At 38.4% G+C, this 26,685-nt stretch overlaps 5 protein-coding genes across 8 annotated transcripts in view; 4 read left to right on the top strand and 1 right to left on the bottom strand.

Moving 5' to 3' along the window:
- The window catches only part of LOC133840333 (LIM and SH3 domain protein Lasp), a 32,974-nt gene extending 22,951 nt beyond the window's left edge, over positions 1 to 10,023 (top strand). Inside the window, exons 3-7 of one of the 3 annotated variants that reach the window (XM_062272105.1) lie at positions 6,697 to 6,829; positions 6,950 to 7,085; positions 8,226 to 9,380; positions 9,555 to 9,781; positions 9,844 to 10,023. In XM_062272105.1, coding sequence (XP_062128089.1) covers positions 6,697 to 6,829; positions 6,950 to 7,085; positions 8,226 to 9,380; positions 9,555 to 9,781; positions 9,844 to 10,023 — 1,831 coding nt within the window. The remainder of the gene's footprint in view (positions 1 to 6,696; positions 6,830 to 6,949; positions 7,086 to 8,225; positions 9,381 to 9,554; positions 9,782 to 9,843) is intronic. The other 2 variants (XM_062272106.1, XM_062272108.1) reach the window with 2 other exon arrangements.
- Positions 10,024 to 10,029: 6 nt separating this feature from the next.
- LOC133840334 (uncharacterized) lies at positions 10,030 to 11,096 on the top strand. Its single transcript, XM_062272109.1, has one exon. It carries the CDS (start codon positions 10,030 to 10,032, stop codon positions 10,384 to 10,386), a length of 357 nt encoding a protein of 118 aa, XP_062128093.1. The 3' UTR covers positions 10,387 to 11,096.
- A 748-nt stretch (positions 11,097 to 11,844) lies between these two features.
- LOC133840332 (coiled-coil domain-containing protein 13) lies at positions 11,845 to 14,284 on the bottom strand. The gene is made up of 3 exons (XM_062272104.1): positions 12,686 to 14,284; positions 12,253 to 12,626; positions 11,845 to 12,197 (listed from the first exon to the last, which is right to left on the bottom strand). The coding sequence occupies exons 1-3, from the start codon at positions 14,129 to 14,131 to the stop codon at positions 11,984 to 11,986; spliced, it is 2,034 nt and encodes a 677-aa protein (XP_062128088.1). The 5' UTR covers positions 14,132 to 14,284; the 3' UTR covers positions 11,845 to 11,983.
- Positions 14,285 to 14,519: 235 nt separating this feature from the next.
- LOC133839867 (coatomer subunit zeta-1) lies at positions 14,520 to 15,812 on the top strand. Its single transcript, XM_062271487.1, has 4 exons — positions 14,520 to 14,674; positions 14,741 to 15,108; positions 15,170 to 15,260; positions 15,623 to 15,812. Exons 1-4 carry the CDS (start codon positions 14,657 to 14,659, stop codon positions 15,668 to 15,670), a joined length of 525 nt encoding a protein of 174 aa, XP_062127471.1. The 5' UTR covers positions 14,520 to 14,656; the 3' UTR covers positions 15,671 to 15,812.
- A 3,706-nt stretch (positions 15,813 to 19,518) lies between these two features.
- On the top strand, positions 19,519 to 26,440 carry LOC133839835 (guanine nucleotide-binding protein G(f) subunit alpha). Of its 2 annotated transcripts, none has more exons than XM_062271451.1 (5): positions 19,519 to 19,644; positions 24,204 to 24,413; positions 24,478 to 24,646; positions 25,388 to 25,485; positions 25,552 to 26,440. In XM_062271451.1, the coding sequence occupies exons 1-5, from the start codon at positions 19,622 to 19,624 to the stop codon at positions 26,258 to 26,260; spliced, it is 1,209 nt and encodes a 402-aa protein (XP_062127435.1). In that variant the 5' UTR covers positions 19,519 to 19,621; the 3' UTR covers positions 26,261 to 26,440. The 2 variants fall into 2 exon arrangements, with proteins under 2 accessions (XP_062127435.1, XP_062127434.1); XM_062271450.1 differs by lacking the exon at positions 19,519 to 19,644 and adding an exon at positions 21,988 to 22,398 and having other exon boundaries at positions 25,552 to 26,439.
- The last annotated feature ends 245 nt before the right edge of the window (positions 26,441 to 26,685 follow it).

The following is a 26,685-nucleotide window of genomic DNA, read 5'->3' as shown; positions in this document are numbered from 1 at the left end:
AAAATATTACATTCATCGGAATAACATTTTTATCAAGAACACTTCATTTAACCTTTCATAAAATAATGCTTTGCGATAGAATAGAATTTCAAAAAGAGTTTCAAAATAAGAAAAGAAAAAAAAAAGAATTATGCGCGGGTTCAGGAATAACTTGAAGTCCTTTTCGAATTGTAGAATATAATTTTAATAATATAATAGAAAGAAAGAAAGAAATATTGACCAAAAATTATTCTTTAAACCAAAAACGAAATGATTATTTACGATTGAATAAGATTTTCAAGATAAAAGAAAGAAAAAAAAAAGTCTGAATTGTCTGAACTCTGAAGAATATTTTGAAAATTTAAATTATTTGAATTCTATTCTATACAAAGAATCATTGTATTTTTGGTTATAGAAATTATTCTTGGTAAAATTCCTCAACTTGTTCATCATACTTTTTTTGATGAAATAATAATGTCAACATCCGAAACAAAGTTAATCATTGTGATAGAATAAAATTTCAATATGAGAAAAAAAAATGTCTGCGCAAGTTCAGGAAAATCTTTTCGAATTCTAGAATAAAATAGAAAGAATTTTAATAATATTTTCAAGTGAAGCAGAAAAAAAAAGTCAGAGCAAGTTCAGGAATAGCTTGAAAATCACATTCTAATTTTATTCTATTGCAAAGAATCATTTTGTTTTTGGTTTCAGGAAACTTGGTAAAAATTCTTGAACTTGCTAAAACTAAATAATATTGTGTTCAACCGAATTTCCTTTGAATTTCTTTTGAACAATAAAATTTTATTCACCTATATCCCGATAACTTTTTTACTGACTGTGGAAATGTCATTAAATTTTATGTATGGTCAACTAAAGTGCTTGAAAGAATCATATAAGTTTATCGATAGCGTTGCAATCTTTATGTTACTCACACGACTTATTGATTGATGTTTTATATAGCAGCACCGTTGTGGCATCGATTCTCAGCACTCACCAAATTGCAATACCTTTTCACAGTTGTATGCACCGGGTATTGAAAATAGTTTTTGGCCACTTGGCTTTGCCTCTTTTTATGCTAAACAAAACGTACACAATGCTGATGACGACGGCCACGCCCCATTTTCATGGCATTACCAAAACTGTGAACTGGGAGTGTCGCCCCAAGCGCTTCCCCTTCCCCCCGACCCCCTTCGACTTGCCTCCTCCATCGATCGCTGCTGCTTTGCATATGAAATTTAAACATCAACACACACAACGCGCAATTCGATACCCGAAATCGAACATTTTCACTCCGTCAATTAAATTTTGTGTTTTTCGATTTTTCCAATTTCCCCCCACAGCTGCCCCCGCCCCGCCCTCTAGGATTATGGATAATGGCGTTGATGATGATTATATGGCAATCTGTGCGTTTAATCGCATTTCAATTCATTTTGTGCACGGCTGCAATTATTATGTGCGAATCTCGCATGCATATTTTCCGCTTTTCTTTTGTCTGGCTTCTTCCTGCATATATAATTTTGTAATTGGCAGTTAATTAACCCGAAAATGGATAATGCGTGTTAGCTTTTCCCTTTCTCTTGAATCGTTCCTTTAATTTCCTCGCTGCTTTTTGTCGTGGCTCACACATTGATCCATTGCGCCAAACGTTAACAACAAAAGGCCTGTCACATGGAAACTCAACACCAATCCACACAAATCACATGCAAAAATGTTGACATCAATGAATGTCCGTTCGTGTGTGTGGTCGGGTTATTTGTTTGCTTGGTTTACTTGCTTGGCTTGGCTTGCTTGCTTGCTGTGTTGTTGGTCAGTTGCTGTTGCTAGTCTAGTTTCCAACTGACACACAACACACACTGGGCCAAACTCTGACGCGACGGGATGATGACGGTAGCAGCTATCCAGGTCTGCTCTAGCTCTTCCCGCTCTTCCAGCTCTCCTCCACACATGCCACATCAGGAACAATTTACGTTTAAATTATGAGCAGGAAGTGTGGCCCCAAGCGAGGCTTGCATGACTAGCAGCTGCTCTTCAATAGAAAAGAAGTTTAACAGCGGCAGTAAATGTTAAATTATTTAACATTGCAATGTTATTGAAAGTTCGGCTCCCTCAAAAGTTTAATAATGTATGTTAATCAAGTTATGAAAAGAATGTTAGAATGCTAATCAGAGTTACTGAGTTTGCTAATTGACTTTCAATAATATGTTAAATATTCTCTGTTAAATGTCACAATAATGAAATCCTTAAAATATAGGTAAAAGTAAGCTGTTAGCAAAAGAAATAAACCGATGATAGTAAGGAAAATGTATTTTAAAATAATGAAAAATGTTATCTAAATTGATCTTTCATATTATGCTAATAGGGATTAATCTCTAAATAACATGACAATAACAGAGTTTTTAAAATCTTAAAGTAATCTCTTGGTAAATGAATAATTTGGTCATTTGATGAAGCTAAATACAATTTCAAATTTATTTTAAAATGTACAATAATATGATGACACCATGTTAAAATATTCTTTGTGGAATGTTACTAAAATAAAGTTCTTAAAATATATGTGAAGCAGTCTGTTATTAATATAACATTACAATGTTAATAAAACAACATCTGTTGCTACACATTATTTCGTTAGATTAGATTAAATGTGTTAGTAAGAGATGTTCTTAAAATATATCTTGTTAATATAATACAACAATGTTGCTTATTTCTCAACTGCTGCTCTACATTTATGTTAGCATAACAAACTTCTCACACGATGTTAAGTAGCATGTTAGCAAAGTGCTTTACGCAATGTTAGTGACAGCAATCGCTGTAAAGTTACATAAAAATCCCTTTTTAAAATGTTATGCTTCCTTTCGCAACACATTGTTTATTTATGGAACATTGTGAAGGCACAAATGGGTTGCCATGTGGGAGCGCCTTCCTTACGTTATGTGTGTGTAGAGATGTTAAAGCTTTGTTTACAGGATATGGCCAAGACAATGCACAACAACCATCTCTGAACTGAACTGGGCAGTTACTACTTTTTGTTGTTGTAGTTGTATATTGTTTACAGATAAATTAAAATTCTTTGATAGTAAAAAAGTAAAGCAGCAACAGCAACAATAGTTGCATGTCACGCACAGCAGCAGTTGTTGTTGTTGCTGCTGTGTGGTTGCTGCTGGCGTGCGTGTTGCTGCTGCTGCTGCTGCCTGTTGTTGATCTATTGGGAACGTGCCGAGACATCCGCTGCTCTGACCACTGCTGCCGCTGGCGCTTAAGCATTGTTATGTCATCATTGCCAGCTAACAACAACAACAACAGCAACAACAACTCGGTTGCAGCTGCAGCTGTAATGTGTGCCAGCAGCAACAACAACAACTTTGCCTCTTTGTTGACGCTTGGCGCTGCATTAAAGCAAAGCTTGCAACAACCCATCAGCAATAACAATAACAACGCACAACCTACATGGTTGAGCAGCCGACCGACGACCGGTCATTGGTCATTAAACGGCCTTGTGCCAGTGTTGCCACCCCAACCAACATTCCCCTCTGCCCTCTCCTCCTTTGCCTGACCACAGCTTGAAATTGGAATTGGAATCGAGGGTGCACATTCCTATGCAATTCCAACATAGATAAATACTGTACAACAAATGTGTATATGCTTATTAAACTAAACAATAAAGTGACCCCTATAATAGTAGACCCTCTTCACTTCTAATAAATCCCGTTTCAAACTAGACAGAGAGAGAGAAGGCACGACGACAGCTGCGTTCGCTTCGATTTGTTGCTGGCCATAAATATTCTATAAGCCAATTTAGTTGCGTGCAATTACAATTACAATATGACTAAGGGGCAAGTGAAAAGTGGGGGTAGTGAAGAAGAGCGGGGGAGGAGGAGGCTCTAAAGAAGAATGGTCACCAATGGGTTTATCAACCTTTTCGTTGTTGCTTGTTGGTTGTTCCTGTTACTGTTGCTGTTGCTGTGGTTATCAGTTTGCTGGCATCGCGAGTTGCAATCACAATCGATCGATTAGCCAACTGATAGGTTAAAGTACTCGACAACATAAACAGCAAACACACACACATACACACACACACAGACACACACAAGTCATTCATTTGTTTGTGTGCACACATTGCAGATAGCGTACAAGAACAGCAACAAAATTGTTTTGTTTGGCTTTGGTTTCCTCATTTTGTTGTTGTGCCATAATTAAATTGATGTATTAGTCCATTGGGAGCATTAATCATATCACCATGTGCCATTTTTTTTGTAATTTTTTTCGTTTTCTTTGCCATTTGTTTTAGCTTTTTTGAGCTTTGTTTCCGTTGTTGATAAATTGCAACTTCAAGCAAACGAAATAGAAAACTATTAGCAAAGCGGCGAAAAGTTGGTAAATAAAATATTAATAAACCAAAATTATTTTCATAACAATTCGTATGATGCCTGGAAGCTTAATCATAATCAGATAAGAAATAATTGTATTCGAATTGCTTTTTATTGATTATGTTTTGTATGCTGTACTCTATGGTATATTTTCAAAGTAAAGGTATATATGGAATACTTTAACAATGAAACTTAGGTTGGATTTATTGATGACGATGGTATATCTTTATATTGTTGTGGTATATTTTACTTTTTTTATATTCATTTTGAATGATGACATCTCTCGGTTAGATATATTGATGCATGTATTTTGAATTTTATACTCTATGATATATTTATACCAAATGTTGCATATGGTATATTATACTTTTTTATATATTCAATTGGAATATTTTAACTATGACACCAAAATATTGTCGATTATGGTATATCTTTATACCAAATGTAACTTATAGTATATTTTAGTTCTTTATATTAATTTTGAAATATTTTAACGATGACACTTGGGTTCAATTTATTGATTCTTAACTTAATAAAAACATTTTATGAATACAAAGCGTAGTATTAATTAACGAAAATACGTTGAATTATGTAGTTTTAACTCGTAGAGTCTCTGGTATTTTAAGAAGAAGAAAGGCAGACCAAAAATATTACTACGAGTATTTTATTTTATCAGCTCGAATGTGTTTTTTTCCTTGCCTGTGTTACCGGGTATAAAATGAGCGTGGTTGTAATTGTACTTTGTTGTTATAGGTTGGGCCTCGAAAAGTTGCAATAATGTGTGCAATTTAATTTAGCATAGACTGACCTGGGTTCAACCTACTGGAGTTTAAAGAAAAAGGTGGTAATGCTGTTGAAATTATGTTGCATGCCACAAAACTTTTCCTTGGCTGCATTTAGTTGCGCTTTTAACCGCATAATGCACTCGCTGTAACCCACTATGTACACTCTGTTGTGTGCTAGACGAAAGCTATACGTGTACCGTTAGCTGGCTGCCTCGGGGAGGAATGGAAGAGGGGAGGGAGGGAATGATGGGTGTGCAGCCCGTATCAAAATTCCAACAGAATGCTGTTTTAATTGATAAAAGTGCCCGTTGATGGAGGTCAGAAGGTTTTTTTTCCACATGCAGCCAAAGAGCGAGCGAAGAGGAGAGATGCGTCCAAATGCTGCCAAATGATATGCTGGCCTCGAGGCGATTTGTGGGTGGAGAGAGAGCGCAGAGTGCAAGCAAAAAGCAACATTTATAAAGTCAGATTTTTCAAAGTTGTTTCCGCAATGCAGCGATGGAAATTTAACTTGACTCTATTTTGTTTTACTTCTCTTCTCTATTTCTCTGTGCTGAGCTGTCTTTTGCAGTCAGAGATACTCTAACCTAGGGCTACTTGAACTTTAGGAACAGAAGAGTAGTGCAAAGTATAAGAATGTTGGTCTAAACACTTCGTTAAGAACATGAAATTCTATTAAATGCTTTTTATTGATTATAAATTTGTATGCTCTACTCTATGGTATAATTTCAAAGTAAAGTAGTACTAAATATAACTTTTGAATATTCATTTTGAATATTTGAACGACAACACCAAGGTTCGATATATTAATGATGATGATATGTCTCTATACCAAATGTAGCTTTTGGTATATTCGTTTTTTGTATATAATATTAATTTGAAATAACTGTGGATCATATCCTCGATACATGTCCAAATTTAAAGAGCATTACCGCTTTCGAGTTTGGTTCCCAGATAGCTTCCCACCTACAAATCCCTTCAAATGATAATGTAATGAAAATGTACAATTTTATAATGTAAACTAAATTTAAAGTATAATAAGTACAGACAGTTTTTTTTCGAGTCGAAGGCCCCAGCAGTCAGTACTCTCTTCTCTATTTAAATGTAGTATTAAATACTAGATTTAATATAATAAAATAAAAAATTTTAACTACGACACTTGGGTTCAACTTATTGATGCATCACTTCATAGGGATACATTTTATAAATACTAAGCTTAGAAAACACATCTTGATTTTAAAAACATTTGGCGGAAGCTTGAGTAAGTGAGCTATCAAAACTTTTTTGGAATTTCCATGGATTACATAATTTTGTAACCTAAATCTAGTATTTTTAAAAGGTTTCGACATTTTTTAGACTAATGTTCTTAATTTTAGGAATTCATTCATAAAGTAGTCTTATTTTAAGAAGACAATTTTTAAGACTAATGTTCTTGACTTCAGAGACTAATCTTTTTTCAGTGTACGTGAAGTATTTTCGCTAAGTTTTTGTTTTCTCATTTGAATATTTTTTCAGTGTACGTGAAGTATTTTCACTAAATTTGTATTTTCTCATCCTAATAATTGCAGGCACATACCCAAGGCCAAGGCAACAGCAATTGCAGATACGCCCGAGCTGAAGCGCATCGCTGAAAATACGAAAATCCAATCGAATGTGAAATACCATGCGGATTTCGAGAAGGCCAAAGGCAAATTTACACAGGTCAGTTGAACTAGACGATGATGATGCTCAGATGCTGTTGATGATGATGATGCTGATGCACTTGATGATTATTTCCAAACATAACAATTAACATGTTGCTGTTTTTTTTCGTGTCGACAGGTGGCTGACGACCCGGAAACGTTGCGCATCAAGCAAAACACGAAGCACATATCGAATGTGGCATATCACGGCGATCTGGAGAAGAAGGCCGCCATGGAGAAGCAGCGAGGCTCTGCCGAGGTCTCCGACAGCAGCAGTGAGTAGCCAATTTTCCAATTGCGTCTCTTCTTTCCCCCCCTGTACCCTTCTCACTCTATTACTGTCTCTCTTCATTTGTTATGCTCGTAATTGTGTGTTTGCTTGGTTTTAAAACTCTAATTGATTTGTTTAATTTCGTGAAATTTGTTTCGAGTACCATTATTATCAACTCTTTGCGTTCACAACAACAACAAGCATTAAATGTGACTAAACTGATTAAATAATCGTTTATTAGGCTCATTAAATCGCATTACACGGTGCACAGTGGTGCAGAGCACATTTGTTTTCAAGCAATTCCCATGATAGGTTAATTGATATGGCAAGAAATTTGTGGGCAAATTAATTTAGCCAATTCTTAGCCAACACACTTTGTCACTTATTTATTAATATTAAATTTTCTTAACTCTCAAACACTTCGACTGAGAATTGACATGCATATGAATTATCTTATAATTAATGAACATATTTTAACAGTCATTTAATAATAATACATATTTTAACTGTCAGTCACCATATTTATTGAGAAATTGCATGGAAATTCTTATTATTTGTCAACACATTTGACAAACATTTATTAACTGCAAGACATTTTTCATCCATATTTATTGAGCACAATTATCCATGCTCAAAAATGATAATCAAAACACCTTCTAATACATTTTCAAACATGATCATCATGGCACACTTTAAATATTTAGTACACCCAAATGTTATGAAACTCGAAAGTAAAATAGTTTACTTTCACACATTCAAAACAAATAGTCTATGTACCACTGTGCACAAATGTTGCCCTATGTTGCTATCTTGCTTGCTCGTGGACTTTCACACATTTATCGCACATTTGTTCATTAATACTGATTATTATTTTCTTTATTTTATTTTTTTTTTTCGTATTGTTTCATCATTTTGTTGCACATTCATCAACAACAACTACTTCAACAACAATAATAACAAACCAACAACAACAACAACGCCTCATGTGTGTGTGCTTTTTGAACTACCGTTAAAACCTAACAACAACAACGTCGTTACACAACACACATAAAAAACACAACACTAACTGGGAAATCGAACAACATCCATATCGCGATATCAACTTCGATCGACAATTCTAACTTAACCAAAAACAAAAAAAAAGACGAATCGGAATATTTCTCTGAGCAATTGGCAGCTGAACAGTTTTCGCAATATGCACCCACAGCCTCGCCAATACCGCCAGCAACACTGCAACAGCAGCAGCAGCAACAACAGCATCTTCAGCTACAACAACAACAACAGCTGTACCAACAACAACAACAGCAACAACACCAACACTATGTGCAACAGCAGCAACAGACGCTGCCACCGCCACCCATACAACACCAGCAATACAACACGGCGGCCATAACGCCCACATATCAACACCAACACCACCAACAACAACAACAGCAGCAGCAACAACAACAACACAGGCAACAGCAGCAACCACAACAACAGTTGCAGCACGATCCTTATGCACACTATCAGCAACCACAGGCGTTGCGCCAGCAACAGCTGCTGCAACAACAACAACAACAGCAGCAACATGCCATTAAACAAGCCTCCTCACATCTGTATCCCACAGCAACATCGCAGCCACAACAGCAGCAGCAGCCCCCACAGCAGCAGCAACAACAGCAGCAACAGCCGCAGGCGGTTAACAACTACAATCAGCTGCGTTCGGCAATTTTGCACAATTCGCATCATCCCAGTGGCAATGCTGTTGAACAGTACGATTTGCAACAGCAGCAACAGCAACTGCTGCAGCAGCAGCAACAGCAACCAGCAGCAGCAATACAGCAACAACACTCGCACAACAGCTTATTGAACAACAACGCTAGCAACGGCAGCATTCACAGCAACAACAACAATGGCGGACACGCCGCACATCCGGCCAGTCTAAGCTATCCACAGCAGACACGCTCCCAAGCCAGCGTGCACAGCAACAACTCGCATCCCAGCAAGCATCAGCTGCAACAGCAGCAACAACAACAACCCAGCAGCGGCAATCTGCAGCAGTTGTATGTGGCATCAAATTACAGCTCGGTGACGCCATCGGAGAATGCGCTGGGCAACAAGTTGCAGGCGAGCAACGGACATCTGCCCGTGGTTGTGATGAACTCACAGCAGCAACAGCAGCAGCAGAGCAGCAACAACATTGGCAAAATTGCCGACTACGATCCGCTGACGGATGGGCCACGAAATGTGCCCAATGCCGGCAGATCGAGCACAACGCTGGTCTACAGCTCCGATCAGCGCGGATCTGGAGGCATTGGTAAGTACTCTTAGGCTAGGCTAGACTAGGCTAGGCTGGTAGTTCGCTCAGCTTGATGTGCAGCGCAATCTTGTCATCATCTTGTCCTTGTTTGTCCCCCCCCATCGAGAACAAACTCCAGTTGAAAGTATGTACTCTTTAAGTGCAGATTTAATGCTTCTTTTCACTTCGCAGGCAACAGCGTGTATCCGAAGCGGATTGGCTCCATCTCGGACATTGATCCCGCCAATGGCATTTATGGCTCGCTGAGCAGCGCCGAACAGGCACAGGCACAGAAGCAACATCAATTGTATCAGCAGATGCAAATGATGCAGCAACAAGAGCAGCAGCAGCAACAGGTGCGTCAACAGCCATCCTACGAAGCGCTGCAGGACAAGCAATCACGTCAAAGCACTGCACTGGTAAGTCACAACTCCTTCACTTGATTTCAGTTATTAATTCGATTCCCTATCTTCTCTTGCAGCGTGTTTATCGCGCCATCTACGACTATGAGGCGCAGGATGTGGACGAGGTCAGCTTTCGTGAGGGCGATGTCATCTTCGAGGTGGAGTCCATCGACTCGGGCTGGATGACCGGACGCGTGGAGCGCACTGGCAAGACCGGCATGCTGCCTGCCAACTATGTGGAACAGGCGGTTATATAATAGGGAATGTGCTACTACTGCTGCTGCCGCCAGCAGTTTGTGGTCATACTGGTCTGCCTGCTCTATATCCTGCTCGTTCTCATCTTTTTCATCAACGTTTTTCTTGCCGATCGCAACATGATGCGTGCCAATGGCAATCCTATGATGGCCGGCGGTCCATCCGGAGGTGTCGGCGGCATGCCGGGCATGCATCCGGGACACCATAATCCGTACGATATGCATGGCTATCATCACTACAACAACTATCATCCGCAAATGGATCCCAAGCAACAGCAGCAGCAGCCAACACGCAAGACACCCAATCAACAGCAGGCAGAACAGGATATTTACTACTATTTCAATCATGTATTCAGGCGGCGATGAATTACATACACCCACATACGCGTATATATATAAATACATATAACAAAACACACGTATATATAGAGTATATATAGATATATATATATAGTCAGCAGGCCAATGTGTATAAACGCAAAAAAGAGAATTATGAAATCACAAGAATGAAAATCAGAAATCACTTTCAAAAATTTCCATATTTAAACTACACACAACAAATAATAATAATATTAAATATGCCACAACAATTGCAAAGTAATAAAAAAAAGTTTTGTAATTTTACAAATGAAAAAGAAGAAAATCAGTTTTGTGAAAAGCGACCAAGCTAAACGCAGCCAAAATTTGCATTTATCTACAATACAACGCGACGCATGGTGAATGGCCGTAAATTTAGAAATATTTATTGAACTCTACTATATATATATACAACTAATCAGTTAATATACCATATACAATATATATATATATATACCAGATATGCCAGATAACTCTAACGTAAACATATACTTTATATATGATGCTCTAGCTAAATCAAGTTTTTAACTCAATTCGAAAGGAAAACAGCAAGCAGCTTCTAATTGTGAATTAGAGTCTAGTATTGTGTAATCGGGCGGCTATATAGTAGATACACTCTCACACACGGCTAAATTTGTGCTTTTTAAAAGCTTGTCGAATGCAATTTTCCCTACAATTTTGTCAATTTATTGGAAAAGCGAACGATAACAAAAATCAAACTTCACTTTTCTTGTTCTTGTTGCAAATGTTGAGTGCGCAGCCTGCTGCCAGTGTCAACAGTGTTAACTCTATTATTTGTTTTGCTTTTTGTTTAGTGCATAACAAAGAATTAATAATAGATATATACTATATATATATATATACTTAGGGGTACATTGAATTGTTTTTTCGTTTTCTAATAATTCTAGTGTTGAAATTGTTTCGTTTTCACAAGAATCCTTGAAGTGCCTTTAATTTGCTAAACGTGTTTTTTAGATAAACCACATTTTGATAGGCTTATCGACCAATAATTAATAGTATATACAAGTACGTACACATACATACACATTATATATGTATATACATATAGAGTTATATATATAAAAATAAATGCTATATTACTAACATGAATCGAAACGAATTTGAAGCAAGCCTACAAAAACTAAATACCAGCCTAAAAATAAACAAATGAATTATGAATGTTGAAGCTGAAAATGTATTTAAATAAATAACTTAACAATAAAGCGTATTATGCATACATAAACACACACACACACGCGTACACACATATTTGCAATAATTAACTAACTATAAATACGATATGCATAATCAAACATAAACGCGCCACTTGCAAAATTGTATTATGAAATATGCCTAAACAAATAATTACAAATAACTGCAAACAATAACTAATAATAATAATAATAGAGTGAATGAAGCAATGCCAAAGGCTTCGTATTCAAATGTGTTACAAATAAAAATGCAAAATTCAAATGAAAATGTGCCTTCTCCTTGTTTACTTAAACCGTTTTCCATGGGTGGAGAACATTGATTGATTTTATCACACCACGTGGAAATGTTTCAATTAGGAGTATGAAAACGAAACAAAAATAAAATGAGAATGATTTTAGACACCATCACTGCTGGCGGTGACCAACTCGGGGAGTGTTTCTCCCACCTTCGAATCGGAGGAATCACGTGAGCCGCGTATTGTGTCCAGTATAATGTTCTTGGAGTTGTTCATTGTCTCCTCAAAGAACTTGGCATCGGCACGCTTCTCCGCAGTCAAGTAATCCAGTTTCTCCGACAGCATAGTAATCTTTTCGTTAGCCAGCTCCAGTCTAAGAAATAAAATCAATTTAGAAGAAGCCATTCAATGAACAGAAATCGACTTACTGATTCTTCATGTCTTCGATCTTGGGTTCAGCTGCAGTCAATGATGTCAACGAATTAACTGACGACAACTGCGATTGGTTGTCAAAGCTAAAGGAGCTGATGGAGCCGGTCAACGGAGTGCGTCCCAAGGCATTGGTATATTCATTGATGCGCTGCGAACGCTTCTTGCGATCATTCTGCACATCAAGTTCCTTCTCCAAGTCACGCACCTTGACCTCCAAGCGAGCGATGCGTGTTTTTTGCTTGCCTATAAGATCGTTGGCAGCGTCAAGCTTAACACGCTCAGCATCCAGACGATCCTCGAGCGTCTTTTTCATGAGCATCATTTGGTTCTTTTCCACCTCTAGAGCATCGAGAATGCCAACGAATTCCTCCTGTGGAGTAACATAATAAAATAGTTTGATTTATATACAACATTCAACACCTTCCTTACCTTGCGAAACTCGCGACAGGAGAACAGAAATCCACCGGTGACAGCACGCAAATCGGTTTCCAGTTTCTTGATCATCTCCTCGAGACCAGCGATGCAGTGAGTCTTCTGCTTCAGCTCCGTCTCCAGCTCCAAGTTCATGCCGCTTAACTCATCCATCTGACGCCTGGCAATGTCGCGTTCCTCCGTGATGCGAATGGCATCGTTGCGCATGTCATCCAAACGCGTCTCGTACTGAACGCGCTGACTTTTCAGCTTGTCGTTCAATGTGCTGGCATTCAGGCCATTTCCATCGGTCTGCTCCTCCAGTTCGGCAGTGCGCGTCTTGTACTTGAGCATCTCATCATTGAGCGTTTTGTTGCGCACCTTCAGCGCCAGCGTTCGATTGCGTTGCTCCTCCAGCTGTGCTTGCAGGCCGACAATCTGTTTCTCTAGAGCCTCCACTTTGGCTCGATGCAAGATCTCGCTCTTCCGCACACCAGGCGTGAAACGATCAAAGGATGCAACGCCAGCATCTCCGCCACCCAAGCTAGCCGTAGCACTTCCTCTGCCAGGTGAATGAATGGAGTGCTTGGCATTACGTGGTGTCACTCGGGTACCGCTGCTGCTGGCCAAATCTCCCTCAGACCCCAGGGTGATGGGCATATAGTCGACACGATCGGCACCGTTTTCAAAATTGTCGAGGCGCGCCTTGAGTTCCTGCAACTTCTGCTGCAGGGAGATAATCTGCTGGGCACGTCCACGCCAAGTGGCATTGTTCAGGTTGTTGGCCAGCAGATTGATGTTAACCGACTCGCCAACCTCGTGCTGCAGACACTTCTGGGCCAGCTTCAGTTGATTTTGCAGCTCGGTATTCTTGTTGCGTGTCTCGAACAGTTTCTGCTGCATGCTGTTGATCTTGGCGTGCAACTCCTCGGTGGCGTTGCCTTTTTTGAGCAGTTCTCCATTGATGGCCAATTTTTCTTCGTTGGCTTTCAGTTCCTTCTCCAACTTCTCAATGGTCACATCCTTTTTGTTTATACGATTCTTGCACTGTTCAAGCTCAGCGCGCATCTGACGATTCTTCTTGCTCAGCTCGAGGATCTTGGAGCCGGCTATCGAGGAATTGCAACGCAGCTCGTCAATGGGCACTGAGTTTAGCACCTCATTGAGTGAGTCCACCGATCGCTTAAGTGCCGATATTTCCTGGTTCTTATCGGAGATCGCCTGTGCAAGATTTTGATTTTGTTGCTCGAACTCCAAGAGCTTTTTGCGCAGCTTCTTAGTTTCGGCTTTGGGAATCTTTGGTCTTCCAGCCGAGGTGCCAACTATGACATGTAGATCCTGTTTATCCAGATCACGCTTACGGCGCATCAGCTTGCGTGGCTCTGTGGCCACTTTGATATCTTTGTCATCCTTGGTATCTTTCACGTCCTCTTTGCCAGTGGAATCCACTGGTAAGGTATCCATCACACAAAGTTTTAAAAAATATATGCAATCTACGAATCGATTGCGCTAGCGGTTGCAAAATGTGTATGTGTGCTTGTTCAATCTTACAATTTGGAACCTTTTGAGTATGCTTATTAATTTTTTTTCGATTTCTTCTTAAAATGACGTCTAATAAAAAGCAAACCAAAAAGTTGTTACAATCGGTTTTAACCGTTAAAACTTTGAAAGCTAGAGTTTATTTTTGACGTTACTCAGCACTGGTTTTGAAAATCGGCTAAGGTTTTCTGTGCCGGTTGTTAATGTTATTAACAGCTGTTAATTTTGATTTATTTAAAAATCAATAAATAGTATATTAACATAATACTTTTAACAATTAATTTTATTAATTAAACTAAAATGTTCATATTTATGAAATAAAAAGTGTTATTGTTAACAGAAAATATTACTGCGTACTGTTAAGTAACATAGCGGCATTACTCTTTTGGCACTGTTATTCAGTAACAGTGTCATTTAACAGGTACGGTCACATTGTGTTTTGCTGGCAAAATGGACGGGTTTATGATGGTAAATTATAATTTTTATTGTTTATATTGCGGTGCAACAAATTTTTAATATGAATTTTGCTTGCAGGACATTATCAAAGGCATGTGCATCATGGACAATGATGGCAACCGAATTCTCGCCAAATACTACGACAAAAACATATTGTCCACGTTGAAGGAGCAGAAGGCCTTCGAAAAGAATCTGTTCAACAAGACGCATCGCTCCAACACTGAAATCATCATGCTCGATGGTCTGACGTGTGTTTACAAAAGCAACGTGGACTTATTTTTCTACGTTATGGGCAATGCCTACGAAAATGAGCTCATTCTGCTATCAGTGCTCAACTGTCTCTACGACTCCATCAGTCTGATATTGAAAAAGAATGTGGAGAAGCGTCTGGTGCTGGAGAACCTCGAGATCATTATGTTGGCCTTTGATGAGATCTGCGATGGCGGGTAAAGTACTTGGAAATACCATTTGTACTTGCATTCAATTAATTACCATTTGATTTTGTAGCATCATCTTGGACGCAGACCCATCGTCTGTGGTGAAACGTGTCGATCTGCGCAACGAAGACATCCCAATTGCCGAACAGACGGTGGCTCAGGTAACTAACACACTAAATGGTCTATTTTGGTAGTTCCATTACGTTCTTTACTCGAGATCAAACACTATGTAGTCATATCAGAAACCCTCGCACGCTCAATCAAGCAAGAATTAATCATATATAGTTTTAGTTGTAGTACATGAATGAAAAACATGTACAAAATATTTTATATTTTAGTTTGTTGTATACTTAAATTATCATGACGCTAAACAGTTGCACTTTTTAGTTTGTATTTCGTTTGAAATGTTTGAATAAACGTCGACCACTTGTATTATTTGCTCATTAGTCATAAATGCATTCTTGTTTTTATCTCAATCATTTATCAATTCATTAGTTAATTGTGATCTGGTATCTGATTTCAGGTGCTTCAATCGGCGCGCGAGCAGCTCAAATGGTCCATACTGAAATGAGGTCGGGGTCGCAGAGGAGGACGAGATCAGTAAAACTGTCACCTATGCTATGTTCTGCTGTCGCAATACATTCGATTTTTATATTAAATTCGCCTAGAGTAATATACCATATACATAACACATATATATATTTTAAACTTGAGATATTTCTGGTTATTTATTATTATACATATGTACAATGGAATCGATATTTCTTTTATGCTTGGTCGGAACACTGATTCAGTTTTCAATTGATTTGCGTCTATAAAATGTCTGGAAAATTGCAATCTGTTAATGGAATGAAATCAAACCATAAAAATAAAGAATTGTTAGGGATAAAGTACGGAGTGTGATAATACTGTTATAAAAGTCGTTAACTAATATTAGCCCACATTAGCCCGCATTCTTGCAGACTGAATTTAGATAAAGAAATGAACGCATAAATAATTTTAACGTATTACCCCAAAAAGATAGATAATCAATAATTAAATTTGGAACAATATTGAAAGAGATTTTGATAAGCTTGGAGATTATCTATACAATTAAAAATGATTAAGAAGTATATGTATAACTAGTTGTTATTATATAGATCTTAACATATCAGCTATGTAGCTAAGTCACTCAATATCAAAATTTTCACTCAAACAATTTGAGTGAGTCTCAACAAACAGCGCTTGCTTTCTGCTGATTTCTGTTCACCTGGTAGTTTCATATAGTACTTGAACGCTTTTTGGCCTTAGGAGCTGATTATATTTGGCGAATGTGAAATATCGCACTATAGGCAAATTATAAGCTTATTTCCAAAATTTCACTTCAAATAAAAGTGATTTGTTGAATCGAAACTTTAAATAATTTATGATATTTTTAGACCTTGGGAGGTCTAAGCTTATCTATCTACAATCGTGTATATTCACAATATCAGAGTTCAAATTTCTATTTGTTGAGCAACTCCAAAATTTCACTTCAAACAAAAATGATTTGTTGAAGCAGAACTTTAAATAATTTATGATATTTTTAAAGACTATAAAAATTTTGGCAGTGTCGTTTATCATTAGTAGCCAATATTGCAAGACATAATCGATAGTACATGGAACATAATTGATTTATTGCGAACATTTCTTTGTTTCCGTCTACAGATTGCAATCAGTTGCAGAACTGCTGATCGTTCAATTGCAGTAGCTTTATGAGTACAAGAGACTGACCTAGATAATCCCAGTGATACGCAAATTGTTTTTGCAATGCATCAGCACGTGTCCATCGAGTATGAACTTTACCAATCGTATATTTTTGCAGACTTTTCGGAGATTAAGATTATAATTTTAACCGAAAAAAACAAAAACAGACGAAAAGTCACGTGACACGTACACGACGATCGTATCAGCGATCAGGTTCCAACTGGCTATACCCCTTAAGAACCCCTTAACTGATACACTGATACGATAGTTGGCACTTATTAGAGAGTCTTATGGGCCTAGACAACGGTACAATGATGGATTTCTTTTGGGTGGTTCACACTCTTGGTTTACGCAAATATTTGTGGATTTTAGAAGGGCTTCAATGTACAACTTAGAAAATATCTTGAGTACCATATGCAGCAGTAAAGTTGGCACTTGATCGTTACGATCGCGATTCATTAAAATACGATTAGTAGCGCTTAATCTCAACATCTTTATGGGAGGGCTTATTTAGTAGTACTCTATTCTAATTCTGAACGACCTTGTTTTGCGGCTTAGAAATGTTTGTTTTACTTTTAGTACGGCGCCATTTCTGACTTAGGTACTTCATCGAGTGCATATTGTGGTAGTACTTAAATTAAATGACATCTTATGCTGGCAGAAGATTAAATGCACTTACAGATTAAAGGCGATTTGTTAACTACAGATTAACAGCAATAAAGTACTACAAATTTCATAGAAATACTAGAAAATTAAATGAGTAATAATCCAAGTTAATGCTGAAAATAATATCGTTCATTTAAATCGATTTTTATTAAATTAAAATGACCTTGCAGAGGTTATAAAAAGGGTTGGTTAACTAAATCCAATTATAGGTTTGAAGTGAGTTGATCGTTTTATTGGTTTATGGGATTCTGTTATGGAACTTTCTGTATACTTTACGACAAAAACGTTTTCACACTTATCAAATAGGTAATAGTCGAAGTTCTCGGAGGATTACGCGTATTGCGCAGGCAATTTTGAAATTGAAATTAATTGTATGACATTCTTTGCTCTGATCTGCTGTCAATAAATATGATTCAGTTGTTGTTCAACTTATTGTTGTCTATGGCCGTTACTATCAGATCCACAAGAGATCCATACATCATCATCATCAGCAGCTGGCAACGTGCTAGCGACTCGTTTAATCAAATGCTTGTCAACATTGCAAAAAAAAAAGAGAATACAAAAAAATTCCGATTCCGATTTGTGGACCTCCTCCATCCATCCACTCCCCAGACCAACAATGGAGTTCCCATTACTAGTGATTATCTGACAACTTGTTGTGGCCCTGTTTGTCGAATTAGACAAAACACACACAGCACAATGCAACAGAAAGAGAGAGAGAGCAATAGAGGGAGCTGACTCTATCGAGTGTGTGTTTTTTATCAAGTACATGCGGGTGCAGCCTGATATGGATATATGAGTACGAATACTATTAACTCCTATCACAACACAATAGAACACAACACAACAGAATAGAACAGAACAAACTCAGTCACTCATTTTGGGGGAGCTGTCACACTTTATGGATCGTTTGGATCACGTTTCTCAGCAGTCAAACTAAAGACAATTAAATTTAGAAACCACGTAACTCGATTATCTCTAACATTCTCCATTCTCATTCCCGGTGCTTTCCAGAACAAAGGGGGCTTGCCTTGAAGACCTACAATTCGTATTTAGAACAGACGCAGATACTAAGAAGTTCGTCCTAACACTAGATAATTCTAGAAGAAAGTACAGTTGCTGCTTAGTTAAACTAAACAATCAGGTTAGGTACGATAAGAAGCTGACACATACGCTAGATACCATATGTTATATAGCCTAGCCATATGGTCAAAGGCAAATGCGTTTAGGAAAGTCAAGTAATCATTCAAAAGCCATTTATTATTGAGTTGGCAACTTAAAATGGTGTATTTATGGCATTCCTTGGCTCTTGGCTCTTGGCTAAGAAATTGTAGATATTGATTAAGTGTTTTTCCTTGTTTCATCTACAGCATTGACTTGTCAAGAGTTTTTTGCATGACGGGAGTGCATAGAAGAGAGCATTATCAAAGCGATTAGCGATTAGCGCCATGCCCAACTCAGCCTGCTCAAGATCGAAATCGCATAAATTTATGGCAACGCCTCAAATCTGATTTATATAACATAAACACATGCTCTCTTCCGAGCGATTAACAATGAGTATTTATACCTGGAATCTAGTTTCGTATAAGTGTTTAATAATATTGTGAACAAGTAGCAAACATAATCAACATCCGGATTTCATGTATGTAGATATTCAAGTACGTTCTTCATAAGAAATGAAAACGTTAGGGATTACTATTCAAATTTTGAATACAATCATATCATATATGTTTAAATATGAACTTTTGAAAGTAACAGCTCTGAAATTTGGCACACTTAACACATTTATCTTCACTTATGTATCCTGAAAATTTCATTGTAATCGAAGAGTAAACATAGAAGTTATTCACACATCAAATTTATTATTGTTACATTCCATTGTAATATTAATTAACGTATTCCGGGTAACTTGCAGTCGATTACAATCGTCTGTAGCATGCTAACTAGTTTATTTTTCGGGATTTTCGCATTTCGCGATTGGGAATAATGAAGCAATTGGCATTCGGTTGTGTTTGAGTGAGGTTCTAATTACGCGTGTTTTTTTGGGTTTGGGTTTGGAGTGAGTTTCTACGGAATCCTCGAGCTGATCTGGCATATCTCTTGGTCAAGTGGCTAAGACTGATACGTGGAAATGAATGGCGACTTGTTTTTCAGGTTAGTATTAGATTCCCTATAAATCTACTTCCACAAGCTGTAAACAAATAGTTGGAATTCCTTTGCCTTGATATTCCAAATTCTTGAACCGATTTCCCGAATAATGTATCACTTAATTTATCACCGATCGCCGCGTAGCGTCGCGTCGAGGCACTTTATGATTTTATTTCAATTTTTTTTTTTTTCTGTAATTACTCAAATTATTGCGAAATTTGTGGCACTTTCAAATCGGCATGACGATAAGCAATAACAGGAGGCAGCAAACGGTGTTCATGACAGCGCAGCTTTTTGGGGTATCATTTTGTGGGGGCGTCAGAAGGGGGGGGAAGACCATAAACCCATTTTACGATTTGAGGGAAAATTTCCGTAAACAGATAATAATTGCTTCATTTGCCATTCGGCCATGCCCATTCACTGAATATGTATCACAGATTTCAATTCCAGACGCAATGCACATAAACAAATAAATATATAAAATACCCCACCAATAACCTACGACGACAATCGTCAGAAATCTCAGTTCTCAGTTAAAAAATACGTTGACTTTCCATTTCCAGTTCGCAGACATGTGACCTTGTCCTTATGGCACCGTTAGTTTAACCAGAATGTAGATATCACAATATCGATGACTCTTCAACTGCGGAAAGTTCATTGATTTCTTGTTGTCTCAAGAACATATAAACATATAAAGAAGATGATCTACGTCGGGGACTTTTTGGGGAGTTGACATTGCGCAGCATAACACAGATTGCGCATGCCATTGACATTCATCATCATCATAATTGTTGTTGTTATTCTTAACGAACGCCCGTGAACCAATCTTACGGATACGCACAGCGCCATACGACGTTACGCATACGCCACGTAGGCTGGCTGGCAACAACTTGCCGCTGGCTACTGATATACAGCTTTTTAGGGGCTGGTATTTTAATTACATTGTTCTGAGTGAAGTGTTTAGACTGAATTGTTATTGTTTTGTTGTGCACTCAGCTGCCTTACAAGCTGTAATCATCCACAAACAATGTGAGCTCGTGCTATCAACCAGACCCATTTCCATTTGCCATGTAAGCGAGTGAGTGCATCTGCATAAGCTAACCAACCAACGAGGTATAATTCCACTGGCAAGTGGTGCTCCGCCTACTAATGAAGTACTTGCTATATGCAATGCATTAGCGCCTCCACTCGACAAATGACAACAAAATGTGAGGCTTCATAACTTGCGAATTGAGTCGAGGACAGTCGCTTAACGCCAAAAAAGGTTTCCTCATTCCTCGCCCGAAAAAATAAAAAACAACTAAGAAATCTACAGTCGAGCGTACTCGACTGTGAGATACCCGTTACCCATTTTGATTAAAAGATAAATATTGTCGTATTTTTTTCTTCAAAATAAACCAACATTATACTCCACATAATACTATACAAATATTAAAAAATGTGTCAACTGGTATATTTGGTATATCAATGTGGTACTACATTCAAGATATACTATACTATAGAGTGCCAAATATACCATATTGTTAGCCAAAATAATTACTAGGGGTCTTAATTGCTTAGTAGGCGTTTTTGCCCATACAAAAGTATTTCTTTAATAACTTCGACAATTTTTATCTGATTGCAACCAAATTATCAGGAATAACTATATCTGTATCACTATCACTATATTCTACATATCAAGACTTTAGCTTTAAAATTACGCTTGTTATTCGATTTCTGTTGATTTGCAGGGAGGGATGTGGGCGTGTCAAAAATTTGAAACAAACTTGATTTGCATGCAAACAGAACAAATGCTGTCGCAAAAAATTATAGCTCTATCTCTTAGAGTCTCTGAGATCTAGGTGTTCATACGGACTGACGGACAGAAAGACAGACAGACGAACATGGTTAGATCGTCTCCGCTGTTGACGCTGATCAAGAATGTATATATTTTATGGCGTCGTAGATGCCTCCTTCTACTTGTTACATACATTTCCTACCGACACATAGTTATAATACCCTTCTACCCTATGAGTAGCGGGTATAAAAAACTCTCGTGATTTACTCTCTTTCTTTATGTGTGTGCTATTGTTGGCACTCTATCGATAAACTCTTTTGCTGAACTGCCTTGCGCCCCTTCCTCCCCCCTCACTCTGTCCCCCTAGGCATAGAGCGAGCTGTGCTACTCGGTATCTTATCGCTACAAATAATGTATTGTATTGTATTGTACATTCTTGCTTCGTACAGCCGTACAAGCAATTAACAAATGATCGGGCCATGCATCGGCCCTGTGGATTTAGCTGCCTGCGTCCAAGTGTCGAGTCGAGTCGAGAGTCGAGTGTCGGAGAATTGCGAGTTGAGAGTCGATTGGGAGTCGACGACTCGCTCGACTGATAAGTATTTAAGAAAATGCTCGGTTCGCTGGCCGTTTCAGTACTGTGATACTATAATAGAACGTTAGACGTGTTTTCGCATCGTCAGAGCCCCTGAGCAAAGTTTGCAAATTAAATAAAAGTGAAGAAGAGTGCGTCGAGTGTTAATAAAACAAAAGGCCAACACAAAACTGTAAACAAGCCTCAAGAATTCCAAAGTATTCAGGACTACCTTACATGCCAGCAAAACAAGTGATTTGTGCAACAACAACAAGAAAATTAACAAGAACAAGAACAGCAATAAAAAACATTTATATATGAACAGCAACAAAAAGAATTTATTTAATTCTTACAATCTACAAAGTGAAGTTATCAAAATTGAAACAAAACTATTCAACATGAAACTAAGGTGAGACATTGTTCCAAATAGATTCTTAACTTAACCATAGATTGAAATTTAAACAAGGAATTTCAATGGCATTATTCTTGCCAATCATCATCGTGATAAGTCGAAATTATACTTACTATTTAATGTTCGGGTTTTTTATCAGTTAATTTAGTAAATGTGTCAATGGGTTTTATTACACAATTCTGTGAACGAATTGAGTAGTTCACATTTTCATTATATTTTAATTAGACAAGTTATTAAATATTAATGGAACTCGAACAAAAAAAAAAGGAACACGAATTCAGGCTAGACAGAACACACTTTATGACCTGACAAATAGATTAGAGTGATAACTACTGCATTATTTATGGACAATTGCTAAAGTCTTCTTTTTACACAGCTGTGAAACTATATATTAATTAACTAAGTTGATTATTAATTGTAGAAATCTAGAGTAGAATTTTACGACTTGATAACAAAATACTATAACAACTTCTCGATTTTTATGAACGACTTACAAAACGTTGTTGCTAAGCTAATTACATCATTTAGAAATGAAGATCGATGGCCAGTCAAATTATTGGCGATTTTGTGTAAATACGTCCATAAAAGCGAGGCATATGACCACTTTATGGGGGGGACCACTTAAAATCAAATAATCAATTACAGGCGATAAAGATAAAGATTATGCACAGAATGAGAGCGAGAGTGCAGCTGAGTCAGCTGGATAAACCCATTCTGAGTCTTGAGTGTGGGGGAGACTAAAAGGGGGATAGGTTATGGTTAAACTGGAATTCATTCTTCCCTTTTTTGAGCGATGACAAGTCTCGAGGGAGCCCTGCTATAATAATAATAATCATAATCATGATCGCAGCACGAGAAATGAGTGCCGTTAATAATTTGCCGATGCCAATGGCATGATAAGTATTTTTTGTCCCTATCTTTAAGTGTCGGGGCGCCCGTCGTCGCCTTGATAAGCCTTCTCTCTCAGTCTCTCACTCTCACTCCCACTCTCTGATGGGGCGTGGCCAAAGAGTGGGGATATCAGGCACACGAACTTTTTGGGCAATCGCCAATTCAATTGGCGCTATAAATTTGCAATCGCCGTCCTGTCTTGCCCCCCACAGCACACACACACAGCACACACTTGTTACATTCTGTGAATGATTTCTACGATAAAAACCAAGTCACGCAGTGCAAAGTGCATAAACAAGGTATTTAGGGTGCCTCTGATAAACACAAAAAACAGAACAAAGTATGTGTGACTTTCGTCTCTAGCATATCCAATTACGACAGACGACGTGTGTCATGTCTCGAGACAGACACCAGAAAAACACGTGTCTCGAGTCTCGATCTTGAGCGCGATGCCAATTAAAAGCGCAAATAGTTGCACCTAATTGCTGTATGTACTCGGCTTGCTAGTACTTTGAAAATTGCCAATTTGTGTTGGCCAGAATGCGTCAGTTAACCTTAACCCCCCGCTCACCTCACCTCACTCCAAGCCAGTTTCTCGCTATCTTTCTATGTCTCGCTCTGCGGTTTTATCTATTGCGTATACGTAGCGTATGCCCCAGTATATATGTGTGTGTGCTTTTAATTAAACATACATGCATCATGGCTAAATAAATGTGTGCTCTTTAATTTAGCAAACATTTACCCATTTGCTATAAATAGATCGATGCGGACTCTGATACCACTATATGGTAATATATACATGTGTATATGTATGCTCTATGTGGTGTCGCATGCCGCTTTTTCCTTAGAAGTCATAACAAAGTCAATGCAAATATTGTCATAGTCTTTTTTCTGTTGTTTTGTATTTACAGACTTTTGCGCTGTTTGCGCGGTCCCAAGCAATCAAGCATGCAGAACCAACGTGAAGAGCTGCAATCCCATCATGATCACATGATCAAGGATCTCAGCTCGAATTTCAAGGACACAACGGTAAAGATACTGCTGCTTGGCACTGCCGAATCGGGCAAGACAACGATCATTAAACAAATGCGCATCCTGCACATTAATGGATTCACCGATGAGTAAGTCGAAGTCGAGTCCTTGATTGAATAGTTGTCTATAGCAGCTCGTTCTTTGTCACTTTAGTGAGCGGCGTGAAAAGATACCGGAAATCTATCAGAACATCCACGATTCCATCATTCAGCTGGTGCAACAGATGAGTTTGTTGGGCCTGAGCTTTGGCAGCCTGACCACCGAACGCAGCGCCAACTACATCCTGTCCCTGCCAGCCGATGCGCCCGAGTACTTTAACGAGGTGAGTGACAGGCAATCGTGAAATCGTGAAATCGTTCAATTGATGACGTGCCACCTGATGTCAATTTAATCCCTCAATGGGCCACAGTATCTTATCCTCTGCTCCACACTTCAAATGTTGTCGCAGTTTGTTTGAGCGACAATATCATCAAATGATTTTCTAATACTCAAGATTTACGTCAACGTCGCACGTTTCCAAAACCAAAACACAAATACTCAAATACTCAACTACATTGGAATTCTCCTTCGGCGTATGCATCGATCAGGAGCACGATCGGTGTTTTGTTGTTATCGTTGAATGTGATTTGATTGATTGCATTGCCATTATATTTAATGGTTTGTCTAAAAAACTTTCCAACAAGTGTTTTGTCATAATAACAACAACAACGAAACAGCAAACAACGATCACTTCCTGCCCAGAAGTCTTCTGCTGCAGGTGGTGTGGAACTTTGAACAATCGCCGACAGTTTGGCGACATTCGTTGCCGTTGTCAACGACTTAGACTCTGAATCATTATGTGTTTTAGCCAGTCGACCGACTAGTCGGTCATTTACTTAGCCTTTGGCTACGTGGAGCGATAAGATAATTCGGCTGATCAGCAAATAGCCTTTCCCCTTTTTTTGTTTCTTCTTTTTTTTTTTGGGTTTTCTCCCGTCATTCATATCTATGACTAATTTCTAAGCATAACAAAAAACGAAAAAAAACTTATCTAATTATATGTTTATTTATTTATTAATTCCAGGAGTACTGCGATCATGTTATGACTTTATGGAACGATGTCGGCATACGTGCCTGCTACGATCGCTCGAATGAATTCCCACTGCTCGACAGCGCCAAATAGTAAGTCTTTATAACCCATTCGCAATCTCAACTCTTTACTAACAATTTCGCTTTACTCTCTTACAGTTTTCTCGACAATTTCGAGCGCATCTGCGATGTTGATTACATACCCAGCACGGAGGACATTCTGCACAGCAGAAAGGTCACCACCGGCATCTCGAAAATCTCATTCCGCGTTCCCATACCCAAGAGCATGGGCGGTGGCGAGCAGGAGTTCCGCATGTACGATGTGGGCGGCCAGCGTGATGAGCGCAACAAATGGATTCAGGTCTTTGAAGGCATTCAGGCGGTGCTATTTCTCATCTCATGCAGCGAATTCGATCAGAATCTGCGCGAGGATGCCACCCAGAATCGTCTACAGGAGGCCCTCAATCTGTTTCGTGCCGTCTGGCAGAATCGCTTCCTTGCCTCCGCCGGCCTGATCGTCTTCCTCAACAAGTATGATATTATGGAGCGCAAGATACGCGCCGGCAAGCATATTGTCGATTATTTTCCGGAGTTCGAGGACTTTAGCAAACGGCCGCAACACAAGCAAAGCTGTTTCGATGAGTCCGACTGGACCAAGATGTTCATCAAGCAGAAGATGATGGACATCACCCAGGAGCAATTCAAACGCAATTCCCGCAATCAGTGTGATTATAGCTCCTCGGAGAGGGAATGCTATTATCATTTCACCGTTGCCACCGACACACGTTGCATTCGTGATGTGTTTAGCGATGTGCAGCAAATGATTCTGTGCGAAAACATTAACGGATCCGGCTCAACACTCTTCTAGACAGTTAATGTTGTTTTTCTCAGCGAAGAGTTTCCTTTACCAACTGTGATTTTGTATGCTAGAGTAAAGAAATAGAGTATTTAAGCGAAATTAATTGTAATCAAACATAGTTACTAATTGAGCAGCTTTAATATAGTTAATTAACTGTAAGCAAATATAAGAAAAAACCCACCAATCACACAAAATACAATGAATTTTCAATTGAGGAACTCTGATGGTCGCCATTTTAAAAACGCAGTGTTGTAAAGTTACAATAGCAGCAGCGATAGCCAAAGCTTAACTTATCGATTAATTTTGTTATCGCTTTGCCGCCTCTTTTACGTTGATTTGAAATTCAAACCAGCTTTGAAGTGTTTATGTTTTGTGTGTTTATTGAACAACTCTCTCGTTGTAGAGATTTCCGAATTATCGACTTAAAGTGGCAG

The sequence above is a fragment of the Drosophila sulfurigaster genome, chromosome 3 (assembly GCF_023558435.1).
Source record: "Drosophila sulfurigaster albostrigata strain 15112-1811.04 chromosome 3, ASM2355843v2, whole genome shotgun sequence".
NCBI lineage: Eukaryota > Metazoa > Arthropoda > Insecta > Diptera > Drosophilidae > Drosophila > Drosophila sulfurigaster.
Note: the sequence above shows the minus strand (reverse complement) of the source record. Positions and strands in the feature narration are given on the sequence as shown.